The sequence below is a fragment of the Candidozyma haemuli genome (assembly GCF_002926055.2).
Source record: "Candidozyma haemuli strain B11899 chromosome Unknown D_2014730914, whole genome shotgun sequence".
NCBI classification, from domain to species: domain Eukaryota; kingdom Fungi; phylum Ascomycota; class Pichiomycetes; order Serinales; family Metschnikowiaceae; genus Candidozyma; species Candidozyma haemuli.
Genome location: NW_020289911.1, coordinates 153132 through 172755, shown reverse-complemented (window position 1 = coordinate 172755; position 19624 = coordinate 153132). Strand labels below are relative to the sequence as shown.

At 44.4% G+C, this 19624-nt stretch overlaps 10 protein-coding genes across 10 annotated transcripts; 6 read left to right on the top strand and 4 right to left on the bottom strand. All coding sequences in view use genetic code 12, as the record gives it.

The window, feature by feature from the left end:
• Window positions 1-399: 399 nt before the first annotated feature.
• Window positions 400-1797, bottom strand: CXQ85_002531 (uncharacterized protein; the record flags this gene model as incomplete). Its single annotated transcript, XM_025486199.1, has 1 exon — window positions 400-1797. The coding sequence occupies one exon, from the start codon at window positions 1795-1797 to the stop codon at window positions 400-402; it is 1398 nt and encodes a 465-aa protein (XP_025343749.1).
• A 350-nt stretch (window positions 1798-2147) lies between these two features.
• Window positions 2148-2963, top strand: CXQ85_002530 (DUF4112 domain-containing protein; the record flags this gene model as incomplete). Its single annotated transcript, XM_025486198.1, has 1 exon — window positions 2148-2963. One exon carries the CDS (start codon window positions 2148-2150, stop codon window positions 2961-2963), a length of 816 nt encoding a protein of 271 aa, XP_025343748.1.
• Window positions 2964-3647: 684 nt separating this feature from the next.
• AKR1 (palmitoyltransferase) lies at window positions 3648-5909 on the top strand (the record flags this gene model as incomplete). Its single annotated transcript, XM_025486197.1, has 1 exon — window positions 3648-5909. The coding sequence occupies one exon, from the start codon at window positions 3648-3650 to the stop codon at window positions 5907-5909; it is 2262 nt and encodes a 753-aa protein (XP_025343747.1).
• A 623-nt stretch (window positions 5910-6532) lies between these two features.
• Window positions 6533-8221, top strand: REX3 (RNA exonuclease; the record flags this gene model as incomplete). The annotated part of the gene is made up of 1 exon (XM_025486196.1): window positions 6533-8221. One exon carries the CDS (start codon window positions 6533-6535, stop codon window positions 8219-8221), a length of 1689 nt encoding a protein of 562 aa, XP_025343746.1.
• A 258-nt stretch (window positions 8222-8479) lies between these two features.
• On the top strand, window positions 8480-9778 carry PSA2 (Psa2p; the record flags this gene model as incomplete). The annotated part of the gene is made up of 1 exon (XM_025486195.1): window positions 8480-9778. One exon carries the CDS (start codon window positions 8480-8482, stop codon window positions 9776-9778), a length of 1299 nt encoding a protein of 432 aa, XP_025343745.1.
• Window positions 9779-9825: 47 nt separating this feature from the next.
• Window positions 9826-10489, bottom strand: CXQ85_002526 (uncharacterized protein; the record flags this gene model as incomplete). The annotated part of the gene is made up of 2 exons (XM_025486194.1): window positions 9826-9849; window positions 9878-10489. 2 exons carry the CDS (start codon window positions 10487-10489, stop codon window positions 9826-9828), a joined length of 636 nt encoding a protein of 211 aa, XP_025343744.1.
• A 244-nt stretch (window positions 10490-10733) lies between these two features.
• Window positions 10734-14327, top strand: MSH6 (mismatch repair ATPase; the record flags this gene model as incomplete). The annotated part of the gene is made up of 1 exon (XM_025486193.1): window positions 10734-14327. One exon carries the CDS (start codon window positions 10734-10736, stop codon window positions 14325-14327), a length of 3594 nt encoding a protein of 1197 aa, XP_025343743.1.
• Window positions 14328-14451: 124 nt separating this feature from the next.
• Window positions 14452-14934, top strand: CXQ85_002524 (uncharacterized protein; the record flags this gene model as incomplete). The annotated part of the gene is made up of 1 exon (XM_025486192.1): window positions 14452-14934. The coding sequence occupies one exon, from the start codon at window positions 14452-14454 to the stop codon at window positions 14932-14934; it is 483 nt and encodes a 160-aa protein (XP_025343742.1).
• An 84-nt stretch (window positions 14935-15018) lies between these two features.
• CXQ85_002523 (uncharacterized protein) lies at window positions 15019-15366 on the bottom strand (the record flags this gene model as incomplete). The annotated part of the gene is made up of 1 exon (XM_025486191.1): window positions 15019-15366. One exon carries the CDS (start codon window positions 15364-15366, stop codon window positions 15019-15021), a length of 348 nt encoding a protein of 115 aa, XP_025343741.1.
• A 289-nt stretch (window positions 15367-15655) lies between these two features.
• ADR1 (DNA-binding transcription factor) lies at window positions 15656-19276 on the bottom strand (the record flags this gene model as incomplete). The annotated part of the gene is made up of 1 exon (XM_025486190.1): window positions 15656-19276. One exon carries the CDS (start codon window positions 19274-19276, stop codon window positions 15656-15658), a length of 3621 nt encoding a protein of 1206 aa, XP_025343740.1.
• Between the last annotated feature and the right edge of the window lie 348 nt (window positions 19277-19624).

The following is a 19624-nucleotide window of genomic DNA, read 5'->3' as shown; positions in this document are numbered from 1 at the left end:
AAAAGAGATATATTAAATAAGCCCTCACGCCATTACCTCAACCAGCCAGCATAGTCTTGCTATTCAATATTAGCCATTCGACGCTGGAGCTTTAAAATGAAAGCTTGAGGTAATAGGGGTTGGGCGGTCTGGATGCTAGAATGGCTGTATCTGCGACCGTTATTTCATGTATCGCTTTTGTCCCTACTGCTTTCTTTTGAAATCTAGAGTATACCCTATCTTTCTTAGATTGCTCTCCTTTGTATGCAGGCTGCAAGTTAATATGTGGCTTGAGATCTAGTTCACATTCTTTTTTTGCACCCAAAAAAAGTTAATTATGAGATCTAGGGAAATGCATCACATGAGCCCGCCTAGTCCTTCTTCATTGCTTGAAACTTTGTGAGTAGTCTTTGGCAATGTTCATTTTAGCTGATCTGCGAATTGCTGGGCAATGTCGATAAAAGAAAGTTCCTGATCTGCGGGATTGAATTCGTCACCATCCCACTCACCGCCTAATGCTTCCTTCTTTGCTGAAAAGTACTGTGCATATCTTGGATCTTTTGCATAGTCCGCTTTGGAGTTTCTGGACTTTATCCAATAGTTGACTGCCATTCGTGTAAATGTATCAGTCCATGTCGTTCTGGGTGTTTCCACAGGTTGCGGTAGCTCACTGACTGGTGCAGTAGTTTCAATAGTGTCCAAGGGCCTTTCAAGTTGCCCTTCGATAGTTTGCGTAGCAGTCTCTGCCTTTTGCGACTCCTGGCCATATTGGTATGCATTAAGTGTCTCTGTCTTCAATCTCTTCTCCAATGATTCCATGAATTTGATAGTAAATGAAAGGAGTCTGTTAAAGTTCTTGTTGTTGAAAAATAATACATCATTGTTCTTGAACTTGAGATACATCAATGTCGCCATTGGTATCATGAACTTGAGGCAAATAAATGATAAACGAACAGAAATAATCATGAGTGTTTCAAATTTATCAATTAAAAGCGTTGGAGCGCCTGGATGTGTCTTTGAAAGCTCTTTAGAGAACTTAGATAAGTCGTCATGATCAGAAATGCATAGGTCAACCCTCAATTGTTTCAAAAGGTTCACCTTTGTCTGATAATCAAGCGAGTCCAAGAAGTTCTCAATGGTGGCATCATCGGCTCTGACAACAGCATCTGTTTGCTCATTAGTGTCTGCTTCTGTGACCGCAGCTCTCGAAACAGCTCTGCTGTTCCCTCTGCTAGATGACCTGCTAGATATGCTTCTCGGTATATGAGACTGGATCCAGTTCGAAGCCCTCCCCATTAAGGAGGTCATCTTCAAGCTGATTTCGTCTTTATCGCGAGACATGGCCATCTCCACCATGAGCTGCTGCCATGAGGACTCATCCTCATACATGCTCTGTTGCTGCAACACCACATTGAGGTTCTTATTTATCAAGCTATCGAACTTGGCATTCTGTTCATCCAAGTACTTCTGAACCATGCTTTGTCTTGTAGTGTCAGCATCATGAACAGTTTCAGCCTCAGTCAAGGCATCGCTGTGGTCTGCCACTGGGACACTCCCAGAGTTATCCAACAGGAACCCATCATTTGGCACCCCAGGTACCGAAACCGGAGATCCTCTCTTCTGAAGTATCCTGCTATGAATCTTCTGCTGGGGACTCATAGGAGCATCCGAGTCTGAAGACGTGGTCAAGGGAGAATCCAGCTTGGCCGACTCGTACGAAGAGGTATCTTCATAAATAACACTCTGAACAAACTGGGGCAAGTGGTCCGAAAACGGCACACGGTTCATCACCAGCCCTATAACAGCACGAACGACCATACTAGTTTAATGTAAAAGGGGGACCACAAACGTTGAAATATGGGAAAAAAGGGTGTGGTTGCAAAAAAATTCCAAACGGGTCATTTAGTACCCCATGTTCCTCGGCCATCGGGATGGCCTCAGGATGCTCGTGCTGCAGGTGCTTTCACCAAAAAAAGACGAGCCTTCAGTGCACATGATAAAGCATGAGGCGCATCACTTAAGCAACCTTAACTATGGTGAGCCTCATAGTCAAGTGAAGGGCTTCTCTGCAGAAATGGGAATATGGCAATCCTAGCAAGCTAGTGACGTTAGGTGAAAAAAATAAGTATAAACATCTGAGACATACTCGATTTTCTTGTTTCTTACAGATGTACACATATATCTTGAATTGGGTTGCTAATCGGTTTTTGAAGGAAAACCAGCTTAACAGACTTGGAGTGGAGGATCCTTACTATGAGAATGTTCCTATCAGTACGAACGAGAAGACGGGTAAGACAAAGTACAAGAAGGTGAAGAGAGAGGTGCCCAAGGGTCTTCTGCAGAATGACTTGAACGTTTTGCAGACTGTGAGAACGAAGGCTTATCGTTACGATATGTGGTTCAGTTTACTTGGTTTCAAGTTGGGGTGGGCTAACGTCATTGGTGTGGTTCCTATCTTTGGTGCCATCGTTGCCAACTACTGGTCATTGCTGATTTACTGGCACGCAAGGTCTTTAGACGACGGTTTGCCATTGGACATTACGCTTTTGTTCTTCTTTAATATCGCTATTGACTTTTGTTTATCGTTTATTCCAATTATCGGGCAATTGATCGAGATTGGTTACAAGGCCAACCTGAGAAACTTCTTGTTGCTTGAAAAGCATTTGGAGAGGGTCGGTGAGAAGAACTTGGGCTTGATTTCCGAATCTGAGGTTCGCCCAGGCTTTATCAACGATAAAGTGCAGCCATTTGTCGATGACACTATCAAGCCAGGCGCCGTTAAGGCCAGTGAATCTTTGAAGCATCTTGTTCAGAATAGCCTTGGCTCTTCTGGCACGTCATCTCCTAATTCCCAAAACACTGCAGAGCCTACAATTCAGGGCTCTGAAGCCACTGCTACGGCTACCATGGACAGTTTCACTGAAGACGACGCTAAGAGCGTCAGAAGTCTTGTGGCCAACAAGCGCCGCACCTCAGATCAGTGATGACCCTTGGTGTATTTATCGCTCATCCACAAAAGAATGTGAATAGAAATAGTACAAAAGGACATTGATATAAGCGACGCGCTTGAATATTGGTGAAAGAGGTTTTCATGGTAACAAGAAGCCCATGGATGTTCGGGTACGGTTTGTTCTATTGTTCATTGTCATGGAAGGTCTGAAGGTTTGAAAGTTGCAACCAATGTTGTATCTATAAGACGACTTACTGGCACCTGTCGAGTAGAGACCATAAAGCAACTACCATTCACCAAACATATTTTTTTTTTCGGTTCAGTCTACCTATCGATAACAGACATTTATATATTGATACAAATGGGTTTTTGCCTTATTTACCATCTAAGTTAATGTAGTGTGACACTAAATCAGTATGAGAATCTTCCAAAGCCGACTTTTCGCAGCCATTTTCTATTGTTTGTGTGAAGTTCCAACTAACTTGCAAAAATACAAGTGTACACTAAAAAACACCAATAAATGAAAATTACACCAAAAACAAATAGTCTTCCTACCTTCTTTACAACCCTTTACCACACTCCTCTCCTTCTCTTCTATAAAGCGCATGTTCCCCTTGGCGCTTCCTCTACTGATCTGGTCAGACCTCGAGGCTGTGGATAGTCGCGAAATGGATGGAAAACCAGATTTGTAAGTAACCCATACTTCAGATCATCTGTAATGTCCCAACCATCTGCCCCTGGCGACGACGATTTGGCCACGATTCCGTTGGTAGAAGATCAAGAAACAAACAAAGATGACACCGAATTGGCTGCACTCAATTCCCAAGGCGAGGAAACACGAGAAGCCCTGAATGAGGTTCCCCATGATCCAGAGTCATCCAAACCCCAGGAGCCAGAGCCAGTACCTGAGCAGCCAGCTGAGCCTCGTGAAGAGGACCTTAATCCTACTTTGGCTCAGTTTATGTCTGCTTGTCAAGTCGGTGATCTCGACACAGTGAAGGATCTTATTTCTTCTAAGAAGGTTAGCGCTTCAGATACTTTCAGTGAAGGCGTGACTGGTTTGCATTGGGCAGCCATCAACAACCGCTTGAGTGTGGTGAAATACCTTATGGAGAATGAATACTCCAAGGGTGATCCCAACGCAATTGGCGGGAACTTGCGTGCTACGCCTTTCCACTGGGCTTGTAGGACAGGCTTGGTGTATGTGGTTGACTACTTCCTTACCAAGACAGATGCTGATCCTACGTTGAAGGATTCACAGAACTATAATGCATTACACTTGGCGGTGCATAGCTCCAATATTACTTTATGTATCTATATTCTTTTGAGCTGCGTGGTCGGGGGCGATCCTATTAACAGGATATACATTGATGAACCAGATTCTATTCAGTGTACCCCATTGCATTGGGCTTCCTACCAGGGTGATATCCTCACGGTTAATGCCTTGCTAAAGTATGGTGCTGATGTGAATAAGACAGATCAGACCCAGATGACACCTTTGCATTGGGCGTTCATCAGAGGATACAAATCCGTTCTTGCTGCGCTCTTGGAAGCTGGATCCGACATATTTCATAAAAATGATAAGGGCAAAGACTCGTTTGGGGTTAGTGAAGATATGAACTGCCTGAAGACGTGGTTGCAAGTGTTGCGTGAGGCCAACAGAGATCCGAAAAACAACTGGCAGCCACGTAACCATATCTTACCTGCGAAGGCAGCCAAGGTGGTGACTTTTCTTACTCCCTACGTTTTGCTACCAATCGTGTTCAAGATTTGCAACTTCAGCAACGGCCTTGCCATCCCTGAAATATTCTTTTCAGGTATTCTTTTCGGCGCTGGTACTTTGGCCACAAAATTGTTTTTGCTTCCCATCTATCTGCCAAAAGACACTAGCGTGTTGAAGAGTCCCTTTTTGGCTGGTCTTTTCTCGGGAACAGCCTTTTGGTGTATTCTTGTCTGGTTCTTCGTCATACTACCGGCTGTCTTCTTCAAGCGTTTTATTGCAAGTTTGGTGGTGGCAGCATCAGCCACTATCTTCTCCTACACTTTCTTTAAGGCCATGTTTATCAACCCAGGATACGTTCCAGTCCCAACTGATACCGATCAGGTACTTCGTGACGTGAAAGACCTTATTGCGCTTGCCAGGTTTGACACTGAACACTTTTGCGTGAACACCTTCGCTAGAAGACCTTTAAGATCAAAGTTTTCGAGATTCAGTAATCGTTTGATTGCCAGATTTGACCATTTCTGTCCATGGGTCTACAATGACATTGGTGTGAGAAACCATAAGCTCTTTCTTACGTTCACTTACTCGCTTGCCGTCGCCATTATTCTGTTTTTCCTTCTGTCGTTGAAGTACTTTGACGATGTCAGCCATGGGCTGGGATATGATTCAGATGTTGAAGAGCGTTGCCACCTTTTAAGCGAGGATTTATGCAAAGGGTTCTATAACCACCCCTTTGTCTTCAACCTTAATATCTGGTGTTTGTTTAACTTTGTTTGGCTTGGCTTCTTATGCATAGTACAAACTTTCCAGGTCCTCAAGGGATTGACTACATGGGAGTTCAGCTCTCTCAACAACCGTGTCAGCAACCCGATGTATAATCATTCCACAGTTCCTACCGATTTCGATGGCCCTAGACCTGCTACTACATCAGCACAACCAATGGGTAGAGGCCATAATCATGGGTTTGGCACATGTGCAAAGCTTCTTGGATTGGACCAATTCAACATAACAGTGAAACTCGCAATTGCTTCGCTATTGAGAAAATCTCATCTGGAGACTCCAAGTCCTCTCGAGAACTTACACATTCCTACCGACTTTGGCTGGAAGCAGAACTGGTTGGACTTCTGGTTCATCGGTGAACCAACCTGGAGAAACGCCTTCTACTTGCCCATCGAAGGAGAAAACAATCTCAACGGGCAAATTGTGGACTACTACAAGTTGTATGAATATCCTAACGCAGGAGACGAACACGTCTAATCGCTCAGGGCCCTATAGAGGGCCACTCAAAACCTTTCATAGAAGAATAAATATCAAAAGTTAATCGATTTGATATTCTACAATGCGCCGACATCACAACATAAGTAGACTATAGTCACTGGTCTCAGACATAAAGTCCTAGACCAAGTAACTTGTCAGACTGCCACTCGCACCCACCCAAAGCCACGTCTCCCGAAGAAGCGTGTGGCAAAGGGTCAAGATCATCGCTCCTTTCAGCACTGTTGACTAGGTCGCTAGTGGCGAATGAAAGGCAAACAAAATGTAGATGACCAGACCGCAAAGGATCGTGGACAAGCTAAATGTGTTCTCACTTTGAGGGCGCGAGGGTATCTACCTCATCAACCAAGTTGGATTCAGTGGCTCTTTAGAAGAGTCATTGTGGGACGTGACCTATAGAAATGATCCTATGAAGTACGTCGACAGAGAAAAAAAAAAAAAAACTCCCAAAGGTGTGGGATGAGCTCTCCCTTTATACCCTGGCATCGCGAATCCATGCAGGAATGTCGATCCTCACCGGGTAACCTTGGAACAGTGCATATCGAGTAGGTTCCATTTGTGAAGGTGACTTGGGTACATAGAATCTCGCTAATAGTACACTTTTCATGTTCAAAGCTAAAAACAATGATTTTGCGTTAGTCGAATGTCCTGATTTAGCTAAATATGGCGCTTGTCCCGTTGTTAATTGCATTTTTAATCATGACACCAAGAGAAAAGAACTGCCTACTGAAGAGCCCGAGGCTAAAAGGCTTAAGACTGATGATAGCCTTCCAGATGACGAAACAAGCGAAGGAAAGGATGTCGACTTCATTATAACCAAGGGGTTGACTACTGGCGTCGCTCTACCGAGAGACAAACGTATGGATGCTGCTAAGAGAATAGCCTACTATATGAAGAAGAGGAAGCTTAGCAGTACTCCCAATCGTTCAGCGGTAGATAAGGAACACACGTTTGCCGCCGCCAGCAAAAGTTATACCGAATATAAAGATAAAGTCGACACTTACTTGGGGAAGGGGAAGGAAAACAAGACAGATCCAAGGTTCATCATGCCCAAAGAAGTGAACCCTGCTCCAGAGATGTTACCCCAAAGAAAGAAGTTTATTGAGTATCTCGTGGCAGCAATCAAGAAGACACAGCCAGGTAACAAGACTCCAATACTCGAAGGAACCGAAGAGGAGTACAAGATAGCATGCAAATGTTCCAGTAAAGCTTCCTACTCCCACGCGATCAAAAGACGGATTTACGAACTTAATCATCCAGAAAGGGTTAAAAGTGCAGCTAAACCCACATACAGCAAACAGGATATATTGGCCGAGTTGAGGCGAAATGTCATAGACCGTGAAAAGCTCATCAAATTCGGGTTCATCATGGACTTTCCTAACGACATACCCGAATTCAATCCTGAAAGGGTTTGCCAGCGCTGTAAAGTTGAGTTTAAACTTGAAGACGCCCTTAAGAAAGTCGAGTGCCGGTACCATTCAGGAAAGCCCATCAAGAACGACCACAATGTGAGGATTTACCTGTGCTGTGGAGGAGCCCTTGGTGCTACTGACACCGAGCCCTGTGCTCAATGGGATCGCCATGTATTCTACTGGCTGGGCCCCGAAGAAATGCATAAAGCCATCCCATTCGTTCAAACTGAACTGGTCTGGGGTTCGAAAAAAGGAAGTTTAGAAGCCGTCGGCATAGATTGTGAAATGGGCTACACGGATCGTGGATTCGAGCTTCTACGCATTACAGCTATCGATTTCTTCACCGGCGAAGAAGCATTCGATATTCTAGTCAAACCAAAGGGCACAGTAATTGATTTGAATACCCGCTGGTCGGGTGTTGCTGAGATAAAGCCAGAGGCCGTTACTTTCGAGGATGCTATCGCATTATTGGGCGAGGTGATCGATTCCAACACCATCCTTGTTGGTCATGGTCTTGAGAATGATATGAACGCCATGCGTCTTATTCACGACAAGATTGTTGACACCGCCGTGCTCTATCCTCGCAATAAAACGTCACCCACGTTCCGTTATGCGCTCAAAAACCTCGCCTTCAAATACTTGGGCCGCAACATTCAAGCAGGCCAGCACGATAGTGGTGAAGACTCCATCGCAGCGATTGACATCACCAAGTATTTCCTTCAACAGGATTTAGACAGAAAAGCAAGGGAAGTGCAAGAGGCCAACCAGGCCCAGCAATCGGCTGAATCAGGAGGAGCCGTATTTCGAAGTCGCCGTGTCGACAAGCCTAACGGTTCCCAAGCAGAACATACACCATCTAAAGAAACGCTGTCCAAAGGATGACAGTTTACAGCTAATACATTCTATAGATCATTCATAAGTAATTGAGCAGGACTCTTTTTGCAACCGTAGCTGCCCGAAAGCACGATATGCATGCAGCGAGCGCAGGTTTCTCCACATAGGCTGGAGAGAAAAGGCTACAATGCACATCTCCTGCGCAATGCTGAAGGGGTTGCAAAACCGTAAACCTTCCAAGTATAAATATCAGCTGATCCCCACGACTCAAACAGTAGCTAATACTTTTTCATCTTTTCAAAAAATATGGTTAAAGCAGTGATCCTTGTTGGTGGTGAAACCACCGGCACCCGTTTCAGACCATTGACCATGGACTATATCAAGTGTCTTTTCCCAGTCGCAGGCAAGCCTATCATTAGCCATATTCTTGACAAGCTTGTGGAGGACTTGGGTAAGGACTTGGAGGAAGTGTTCCTTATTAGTTTCTTCAAAGATCCATCCAAGTTTGATGACTACCTCAAGGCAAGCAAGTCCGAATTTCCTGGCGTCAAGCTCACTCTCTTGACCGAGCCAACTCCTATGGGAACGGGAGGAGGTATTTTCTCCTTCAAAGACAAGGTGTTAGCTGGAAACCCAGATTCTCCTATCTTGTTTATTCATGGAGATATTGTGTGTGATTATCCGTTCAAAGAAATGTTGAGTTTCCACCAGGAAAGCAAGTCAAACATCTCGATCATGGGCGTTGATCCGTTAGTGCTACTCAAGGACCAAGCGTTCCAGGGTTTGGATAAGGAGCAGGTTCTCCGTAAGTACGGTACCGTCTTTTCCAACCGTAAATCACACGATGTGGTGCATTACGTGGAGAAACCCGAGTCAGATAGCTTCGCTAAGTTTAGCGACACAAACTACCAAACCTCTATCAATGGTGGTATCTACGTGTTTGGTGCTTCAATTTTCAAGCAGCTAGAAGAGGCTAAGACCAGAAAAGAAAGTTCTCTGGACTTCGCTGCTGCTGAAAACGATTTGGAGGACCCCTACAACCCCAGCATCTTATCCCTAGAGTTAGATGTGTTCAAATTCTTGCCTGGTATTGAGGGTAGTAACTTTAGAGCATTTGGTATTGAAAAGCTGTGGTACCAATTATCCACCCCACATATTGCTTTGGCTGCAAATGAGTTCTTCCTCAAACAAGACCCAGGCAAGCCTTCCGCATGTTTGACTCCACCAATCAAGATCTTAAGTAAATTGGGTTGTCAGGAATGCAAGATTGGTCCAAACGTCGCAATTGGCTCTAACGTGAAGCTTGGTGAAGGTGTCAGGCTTAAGAACTGTATCATTTGCGATGATGTCACCATCGGTGCCCATACAATCGTGACCAACGCTATCATTTCTCTGGGAGTTAAGATAGGCAAATGGTGCCGCTTGGAGGGCACTTTGAACGCACCAGTCAGCCAGGCTAGTGCCGAGAATACCTCCTCGTTCTTGAGTAACTTGGTTGTGTTGTGTAAGGACACTCAGGTCAGTAACCAGGTGTTCGTCTACAACTCTGTGGTGCTTCCTCATAAGGAGTTGAAAACTGATACGAAATACGAAATTGTGATGTGATTAAAACGGCGGGCTTCTATATTTAGGAAGTGTGGTAACAGCGTTTCTCATGGAACAGTGTGGGGAACGGCCTTTACTGCAAACGAATGATCCATTCACAGGCAATTCAATGTCAACCAGCGATGTATAATCGTCCCCTAGACGGGAATCAAAATGAGAAAACGAACATTCTGAAGGTACGTTCACATGTAGCTTTAGGCTGGCGATGACACTCGTTTGCTCTAGCACTACCTGAGTCAACTCGTAGTGGTCGCCGTAGCACTGAAGGTCATAATCAAGGTCAGTGAAGTCTGAAAACACAATTTCTGACCTTACAGTCGAGAGATACAGCTTCAACTTCTCACTGAGCTCCTCTTCAACCTCAGTCTTACCTCCATTTAGTGAAGCATCAATCTGTGACAACGGCGTAACCACCGTCTGGTAGTAATCGTCTCTGTTAAGCCTACACTCTGAAGCTGGGTGTGTCAGCTCGACAACCCGAGCCGACTCCAAGACATACCTGAAACATGTCTTTTCAGCACAAACATCACTGTATGCCAATGCCTGAGCTTTAGAGAGAGACTGGCCCGACTGAGTCCCTACCTCTCTATACTTACTAAGTAAAAGAGACGAAACCAAGCTGGGTGGATGTGTTCTGGAGGAGATTTTGAAAAGCGTGTTAAGTGTCGGCGCCGTCGCCGCAAGAGTAAGCAAGTAGAAAAATAACAACATCAGAGTAAATTCAACAGAAGTAGTGGTAGTAGAACTGCTTGGGTGCAAATAGAAATGGCTGCGAAAAACCAAACCCCAATTGCCAGGGCTAACCCAGTAGTAACAGTCGCGGTGGTGAGGCGCGAAGCAAAATAAATACACTATGCCTGAGACGCGAACCCACTATATTACGCATGGCTCGTTCCTAGACACGATTTGTGTGGTTCCCTGTCATCTTTAGTACTTCTTCTTTTTATCGATAACCATGACAACCACTCCGGTGAAGAAACCACTAAAGAAATCCGGATCGGTCTCGGGGTCGCTGAAGATGAAGCAACTGTCGTTGATGTCATTCTTCAAGCCGGCGCCTGCCAAAACCCCATCCTCGCCGCTTAAGGCCAAGGGAGAGGCCTTGAATACTGATAGTGACAAGGAAAACGATACAAGCATGATGGAGGATGTTACAACCGACACGCCTTTGACGCTGGAGACGAATCATGTTCCTGTGAAGGCCCCTGAGCCAAATCTTCAATCTTCCCCAGTTAGGAAGCAGCCACAGGAGGACTCTTTGCCTGAGAAGGAGGAAGCCGAAACGCCAGTGGTGAATAATGGGGGAACTTCGAGAAGAAACAAGAACGTCAGCTATGCCGAGTCTGATGCTTCCGATGACGAGGATATTCCTAGTCGTAGGAAGAGAAGAAGAGTGGTGGAGAGCGATGACGAGGATGACTTCAAACCTACAGAAGCTGCAGATGATGATGACGAAGATGAACACATGAGTGATTTTGTTGTGAATGAAGACGAGAGTGACGTTGCGCTGATGGCGGAGGATCTGGACGATGAGGACGCTTATGCTTCCGCTAAACCAGCAAAGAAGAAGAGCTCGCCGAAATCATCGACTCAGTCTCCTTCGAGCAAACCAGTGAACCTTGCTTCTTCGAATTTAGGCAGCAAATTCACTGCTTCATCCAGTTATACTGCTCAGGTTTCTGACAAACCAGCTGCTAAGCCAAAGCCACAAAAGAAGTCTTTCGCCAAGGAGAACGAAGAGCGTTATCAATGGCTCGTGAACATCAAAGATGCAGAGAAAAGAACCGTTGATGATCCTGACTATGATTCTCGTACACTTTTCATTCCTTCATCAGCATGGGCCAAGTTCACTGCGTTTGAGAAACAATATTGGGAGATCAAGTCCAAGATGTGGGACACTGTGGTCTTCTTCAAGAAGGGTAAATTCTACGAATTGTATGAAAACGATGCAGTGATTGCTAACACTCAGTTTGATTTGAAAATCGCCGGCGGTGGCAGAGCAAACATGAAGTTGGCAGGTATCCCAGAGATGTCTTTTGAATATTGGGCTAAAGAGTTCATCAGCCATGGGTATAAGGTCGCAAAGGTCGATCAAAAAGAGTCTCTCCTTGCAAAAGAAATGAGAGGAGGTGGCACGAAAGAAGAAAAGATCATCAAGCGTGAACTAACTGGTATCTTGACGGGAGGCACGCTTACCGATCTCGATATGATTAGTGACGACATGGCAACATACTGCTTGGCTCTCAGAGAGTCAACCAGCGAGGATGGCGAGAAGGTTTTCGGTGCTTGTTTCGTTGACACTGCTACGTCCGAACTCAATTTTATTGAATTAAAAGATGACGAGGACTGCTCAAAATTAGATACTTTGATTACCCAAATCAAACCAAAGGAAATCTTGTGTGAGAAGAACAACTTGTGTTCAACTGCTGTTAAGATAATCAAATTCAACGCCCATAATTCCCATCAGATTTGGAATTATCTTAACCCACTCTCGGAATTCTTGGACTACGACACAACGGTTGAAACATTGGTTAAGGGGAAGTACTATGAAGCACAGGATCTTGACGATTTCTCAAACTATCCACAAGTACTCGTCGATTTCAAAGACAATCACCAAGTTGCCTTCCATGCATTTGGCGGGTTATTACATTACCTCAAGATGTTGAAGCTTGACGAAAGCATCATGTCTCTTGGGAACGTCAAAGAGTACGAAATTTCCAAGCGTGGTGCAAACCATTTGCTCCTTGATGGTATCACACTCAACAATCTCGAAATGTTGAACAATTCATTTGATGGCGGGGACAAGGGAACTCTTTTCAAACTCCTTAACAAGGCTATCACGCCATTTGGTAGACGTATGTTGAAAAGGTGGATTCTTCACCCTCTCATGAACGTGGAAGAGATCAACGCAAGATATGATGCCATTGACTTTTTTATTAATAACGAGCCAGAGCTTCGTGTGGAATTAGAGAGTGCTCTCGGCAATCTACCAGATTTGGAAAGACTCATTGCTCGAGTTCATGGGAAGACTTTACGTTTCAAGGACTTTTTGAAAGTTATAGAAGGTTTTGAATCAATCTCAAAGATATTCAAATCTATCAAGAAGTTCGATATTGAGAAATCTGGAGCATTGAGAAAGTTTGTGAACCGCTTCCCAGATGAGCTTCACGAGCTCATTGACTCATGGGAAGAAGCCTTCGACAGGCAAGAAGCCATTGCTAATGTGGTGGTACCTGCTAAAGGAGTAGACGAAGAATTTGACGAATCTACCTCAATCATGGATGGTTTGGAAGCTCAGCTTAATGACTACCTCAAGGGTTACAAGAAGCAGTACAAGTCCCACGAGATCTGTTTTAGAGACTCTGGTAAAGAAATTTTCCTTATCGAGATGCCTATCAAAATTAAGTCGATCCCTAAGGATTGGCAGCAAATGGGTGCCACTTCTAAGGTGAAGAGATATTGGTCTCCAGAAGTCAAAGCTACTGCAAGACAGCTTATGGAGCAACGTGAAACTCATAAGACAGTTTGTGAAAACTTGATCCTGAGAATGTATGACAGGTTTGACAAGAACTACGAATTATGGATGTCCGCCATCAAGATCACAAGTAATATTGACTGCTTGATCGCATTGACTAAAACATCAGAAACAATCAGTTACCCATCATGTCGACCAACTTTCGTCAATGACTCGGATGCTAAGATCGAATTTAATGAGTTAAGACACCCTTGCTTCTTGGGTACCAGCGACTTCATCCCCAACGATGTTCTTCTTGGAGGCAATAATGCAAACTTCAACCTTTTAACAGGTGCAAACGCCGCTGGTAAATCAACGCTTATGAGAACTACTGCCTTGGCTGTTGTCATGAGTCAAATCGGATGCTACCTACCAGCTTCAAGTGCAATCTTAACCCCTGTGGATAAGATCATGACCCGTTTGGGTGCTAACGATAATATCATGCAAGGAAAATCGACCTTCTTCGTTGAATTGTCAGAAACTAAGAAGATTTTGAGTAACTCCACGGCAAACTCGCTTGTCATTCTTGATGAATTGGGAAGAGGTGGTTCTTCCAGTGACGGTTATGCCATTGCTGAATCGGTCTTACATCATCTTGCAACCCATGCCCAACCTCTCGGTTTCTTTGCTACCCATTACGGAAGTATGGGTCTTTCTTTCGTTAACCACCCTCGCATCAAGGCCATGAGAATGGGTATCGTTGTTGACCAAAACTCCAGGAACATCACCTTCTTATACAAATTGGAAGAAGGAACCGCATCTGGATCATTTGGGATGAACGTCGCAGCCATGTGTGGTATCAGTGGAGACATTGTGGACAAGGCCGAGGTGGCTGCAAAAGACTACGAACAGACGTCCAAGCTTCGAGAGGAACATGAAAAGCAGCAGATCAGCAAGATGAGTATTGGTCTTCAAAGTGACTTCTCTTGGGCATACCTGCATTACAATGATCTAGAAAAGAGCGTCCTACGTTACGGAGAGCCAGAAAAGCTCAATGCTCTCGACTGTGTCTTCCGCATGATTGAGTCTCTCTAGAGAAGCTTCGCTTCGGATAATGGCGCCACGCGATATTCCCGAGACACCCGACTCTGCATACTTTAAATAGTCCTTTTTATCCCAGGAACCTCATCAACTAAAAAAAAAAACTAATACATTCAATATGGCTGTCAAATCTGCTGTGAACCTTTTACTTTACTCAGTCGCCTTTGGTGGCGGTGTGATGCACTCTTACATCGTCTCGCCAATTGCCTTCAAGTATTTGCGTAGGGAAGAATTCAGTAACTTGCAGAACAAGGTCTTCCCTATCTACTTCATTGGTCAGACTGCTGCTCCATTATTGCTTGGTGCCACTTCTCCAGTCCTCAGCAACGTTGCTTTGTCGTTGTTGGGGGTTTCGCTGGTTGCAGGTGCCTTGAATTACTTCTGGTGTTTGCCAACCTGCCAGAGAATCAAGGACGAGAGAAACAAATTGATTGCAGACAAGAAACACGAACACGTCGTTGACGGAGAGACAAAGCCGACCGATGAGGTCATTGCCTTGAACAAGCAGTTTGGCATGTACCACGGCTTTTCCTCCATCTTTAACCTCGTCTCCTTGCTTACGCTCGGTGCCTACGGAGTCTTATTGGCCAGCCATAAATAGCGATGTCCGAGAATTGAATTGATGCTTTATGGAAAAATAAGATATATGTATATGAAGTAACGGATTCCTTAACTGTCCCAGCGTTTACTCTTCCTTCTTCTCCTCCTCTTGCTTCTTGGTCTCGTCCTTCTGCCTCTTGAGCTCCTTGATATCGTCAGCGTACACCTTTCTGTAGACGAACTTGATGAAAAGCCAGATTGAGGTGACAATGGTTACACCCAACAAACCAAAGTGAACGCCTTTCATGGTGTAAGACATATCTGGGAAGAAGATGAGCTGCCTCATGACCCAAGCGTAGTGAGTGAGGATCGCCACAAGGACGAAGAAGCCTCCGATGGCAAACTTCAAATCCTTGACATTCTGCTCATCCTCTTTACGCTCTTCACGTTTAGCATTAATCTCCTCTTTAGTTCTGCGTCTTGGGGCGGACATCTTAATTGTTCTTCGATGGTCTGGGGAAATGAAATTATTAACGGACGTCGCACTACAAGAAAATTTAGTGTGGGGAGAACTAAAGAACATAACATCGTAACTAAAAAGTACTAAAAAGGCAGCCGAACCAACGGAGGTTCGAGCCAGGCGTCTGGCAATAAATAAACTGTGAATAAATAGATCTTTTTCTCTTTTTCTTTTCTTTTATGGGATTTTTCAATCTGCGTTTTATTTTTTGTTTGTATCGAGATCCACTTCTATCCCATTACCCTATATTTTGAAGATATCCTCAAGTAAGGATTCGGCTTTCATTGTCAATCAAGAATTTTCTCATTTGCAGAAGACTTCCGCTTAACTTTCTGAAAATGCAAACCTTTATGTTGGTATCATACAAGTATCGTAACATAAGCTCTCCGATTTTGAGCACATAAAGCGACTTTTCCAAGCTATAGGCAAAGTAGTTCTCGTGAGAATTAACAAGCTGCTCCATTGCCTCGTCGCTATGCATAAACTCGGTACTGTCCATGAGTAAGCTGTCGTTGTTGAAGGACGAAAACAAGTAAAGATTGGTGAGATCAGACTCATGCTTCGAGTTGCGGTATTTGGTTTTCAAGAACTGCTCAATTCTGGCGAGAACTCGGAGCACAACCATGAACCTTTGGTTAAGCTGGCTTGTGAAGTTATTCTTGTTATTTCTGGAAAACTCATTCAGCACATTGTTGCGCTTGGCAATAAAAATGGCAAACACTGAAAGTACCGTGAACACATGGAACAACATTTGGGAGTGTACTGAGTTCTTCGTAATGTCAATCTCGTCGTTGACTTTCCAACCTAACATCTTTTCGAAATCCGTAGCAGTGTTATATTGATGCAGTAAACTGTTGTCACCAAAACGGAACTCTTGGGAGAGACCGTCTGAATTGTCGCTTCCTCTGTCTTCAGTCTTGAACAAGATGAGCTTGATGATGAGTATACAGCTGTCAATCACCTTCAAGAATTCGCTGTCATCGATCATATCTGTTGAACTCAAAAACTTGTGATAGTTCTTGGTGAGTTCATCGTAGTTCTTTAACCAACTTTGTTCCTTAACAAGCCTGAAGTCGATCGTGGAGCTGAACTTTATGAAACTGACCAACAAGGCGTAATCCTGTTTTTCAAAATCCAAAGAGGCCTCTTTCACTATCCTCGTATCAGCATTATTCTTCGCATTATCGATGAACATCGTCAAGCTATCCAAGATCGAGAAGACATCAATGTACTTCATTTCCTCATACTGCTTCATCTCGTAGATTCCATGTGCGATCGACGTGAAACCATACTTACTAAGGTTGGACAACTGCGACACGAGCGATGGGTTCATATCATTCTTCAGAAGTTTGAACAAAAGGTCCTTGAAGACAATAGAATTGTGCTCATTTTTACTCAAGTAAAAGTCGAGCCCGTGTGGAGTATCTGTCGCCTTTTGATAGTTTGTAAACTCACTGTAGCTTCTGAAGCTCCATAAGTACTCATCGTATGTGTTAGGGCACATCAAGCTACCCAAGTCATTGATACTCAAAGTAAGAGGAACGTTGTATGTCATCAAGATGAAGTTCGTCAACTTGTAAATCATGAACACAATTCTGGCTTGTGACTGAAGACTAATGTTGTTCTTGAAAAGCACTTCACCCTTCTCGTCTTCGCCAGAAAACATGGAAAGATTCTTATCCGAGGTGCCACCTTCATGAATAATCTTGAAGTATTCTTCATCTTCACCACTGATACTGAAAAGTATTTTCCTGTTGCTCTTGATAGACGTCTTCACTAATGAGTTCAAAGCATTAAGCTGGCGAATGACAATATAGACATTGTTTTCATTGTCAGAGAACAAACCGTAAATGACAGATAATGTGAGCGATTGGATCAACCAAAGTGGATTAACTGTCTGTGTGGGACTTTGCGAGGCACCAATAATGTCACCTGCCGAGTTCTTACGATTCTCCAAGTAGATGTGGATGGTTCTGCGGGAAGCCTCGTAAAGATGTTCAGAGTCATTCTTGTTATTAGCCAACAAAGCACCGATAGTAGCCACCAAAAGCGGCATACATACACGAGCGCTCTCATTACTCATAGGTTCATTGGAAGTCATGCTCATAATCTCGTATTCGTTAAGCTTTGAGGGATGGATAAAAGGAAAGTGTGAGAGGAACATGTTCACAAAATTTTGTAAGTACTGTTCCAATTTCTCGTTGGAAGGAATGGACGGAGACATGATACCACTGATTGGGTACTTGCTCAAAGACTTATTGATCATGTACCTGATGTTCCTGGTGAACAAGTTTGTTCTGCTGTAGCCACCATCCGAAGGGCCTGTAGTTTCACCGACTGGATGACCATTATCATCATGGCCCGTCTGGCCGTACTGAGAATACTGATGGTTTCCAGTCATACCAGAAGGTGAAAGAAGTTGAGGTGGGGGAGTAGAATCAATCCCAGACGAGGAGACCGACTGAACATCGCCATAAAAGGAGTAACCGTTGGGCAAAAATTTCGAACCAACATCAAAATCTTGCGTGAGTTCATCAATGTCTTTCAAGAAGTTCATGTCGAAGTTTACACCATTTGTTATGGCCGCTGGAATGTTCATGCTATGCATGGGATCAAATGAGTTGCCATTATCCAAATCCATCAATTCGTCATCCAATTCTTGCTTAATGGGCGAAAGAGGCTGATTCATTTTAGGGACACCAGAAACCTTTGCCATCATGCTCTCAGGAATTCCATAAAAGGAGTAGCCCATATCTCCCGCTTCACTCTGTTGCCTCGAGGCGTTGTTGAGCGTTGGTTCGTTGCGAGAGGCTTTGCTGAAACTACCATTTTGAGCAGGATAAGGAGGATGAGTTGGTGTACCAGCGTCCATGTTATGGAAAGAACCAGCAGACGTGACACTGTCTGAGCGCATCATGCTTTGAAAAGTAGGATTCTGCAAGTCATGATTATCCAAAGACAAGGAAGTAATCGACTCGTCACGAGTAAGCCTATTGTGAGGATTCTTGTGAGAGTTTTCCATTCCGGGTATTGTTGACAAGTTGCTGAACCATGAATTGTCATCACCCATTGTAGATGGAAGCAATTGTGGAGTGGAAAACTCGACGTTATCAGCACCAGGGTAGGAGTCATTAAACTCGGGCATTGCCATAGCATAATTACCACCCGACTGAGCCGAGAACGAAGCACCTCTGTTTCTGTTTGTTGTTTTTCTGCGATCAAACATTTGCCTTTGCAAGTTGGAGTCTTTGTTGATGGAAGGGTTTCGAGATAACGCCGGCGTCTTCACGTCCTTCTTCAGCTTACGAGGGGCCAGTGTGGGATTGAACAAGTTCAAGTTAAACTGGATACTATCCAACGAGCCACGATGAGAGTTGCCCGGCGTTGGAATAGCAGCGGACGCCGAAACACCAGGATTACCCTTGGAGGCACCCAAACCGGTGGAGCCCGGAGTAGAGTCACTGTAGTCCTTTTGGTAAGGAGACTGGGATGACATTAGAGCCTCGTCGTACATTTCACCCGAAGCCGATGAGATAGAGTTGGATTTCATCAGCTTACGACGTAAGCGAGTAATGGCATCGGCGCAACCCGCATGTAACTTCTGGGCATGTCTTAAAAGCAAATCTCTTCGAGAAAACTTACGCTGACAGACGCCGCAAGTAAAAGGTTTTTCTTTGGTGTGGGAGCGCTCATGACGACGTAAATGTTCCAAACGAGCAAAAGCCCTAGTACATGTGTTGCAGACGAAAAGACGAGGTTTACCCGACGGAGTAGTACCGTGGGCGGTGAGTTCCCTTGGGATTTTTTTCTTCGAGTCCGAGGAGGCGATGGAGTCTGGGGAGGCGTCTTTTTCGAGGTTGTCAGGTAAGGAGGAAAAGTCCATTTGCGAGAGGTTGTGATTGGGTAGATTGACGTGGGAAGAAATCATCAAGGGCTGCTTGAGCAGATGGGAAGGTCAAAATAATGAATAACAAAAAGGGTTATTGTATATCACGACGGCAAGTTGTTTTTGCTTTGCGGGAGGTGCCGTTTCACCGTCGTATGGCTCTCTGTTGGCGAAGAGCAGGCGGGTCAGGCTGGGGTAGGAGCCGAAAAAAAAAACAAAAAAAGATTAAAATAAATAAATAGAACGCTGGAGGGCGAAATAAATAAAACGAGCGGCCGTGAGTGAGAACTGATTCTAAACAAACAGAACTGGTCGAAGGCCGTGTGTTGAATTATAGGGGGGAAA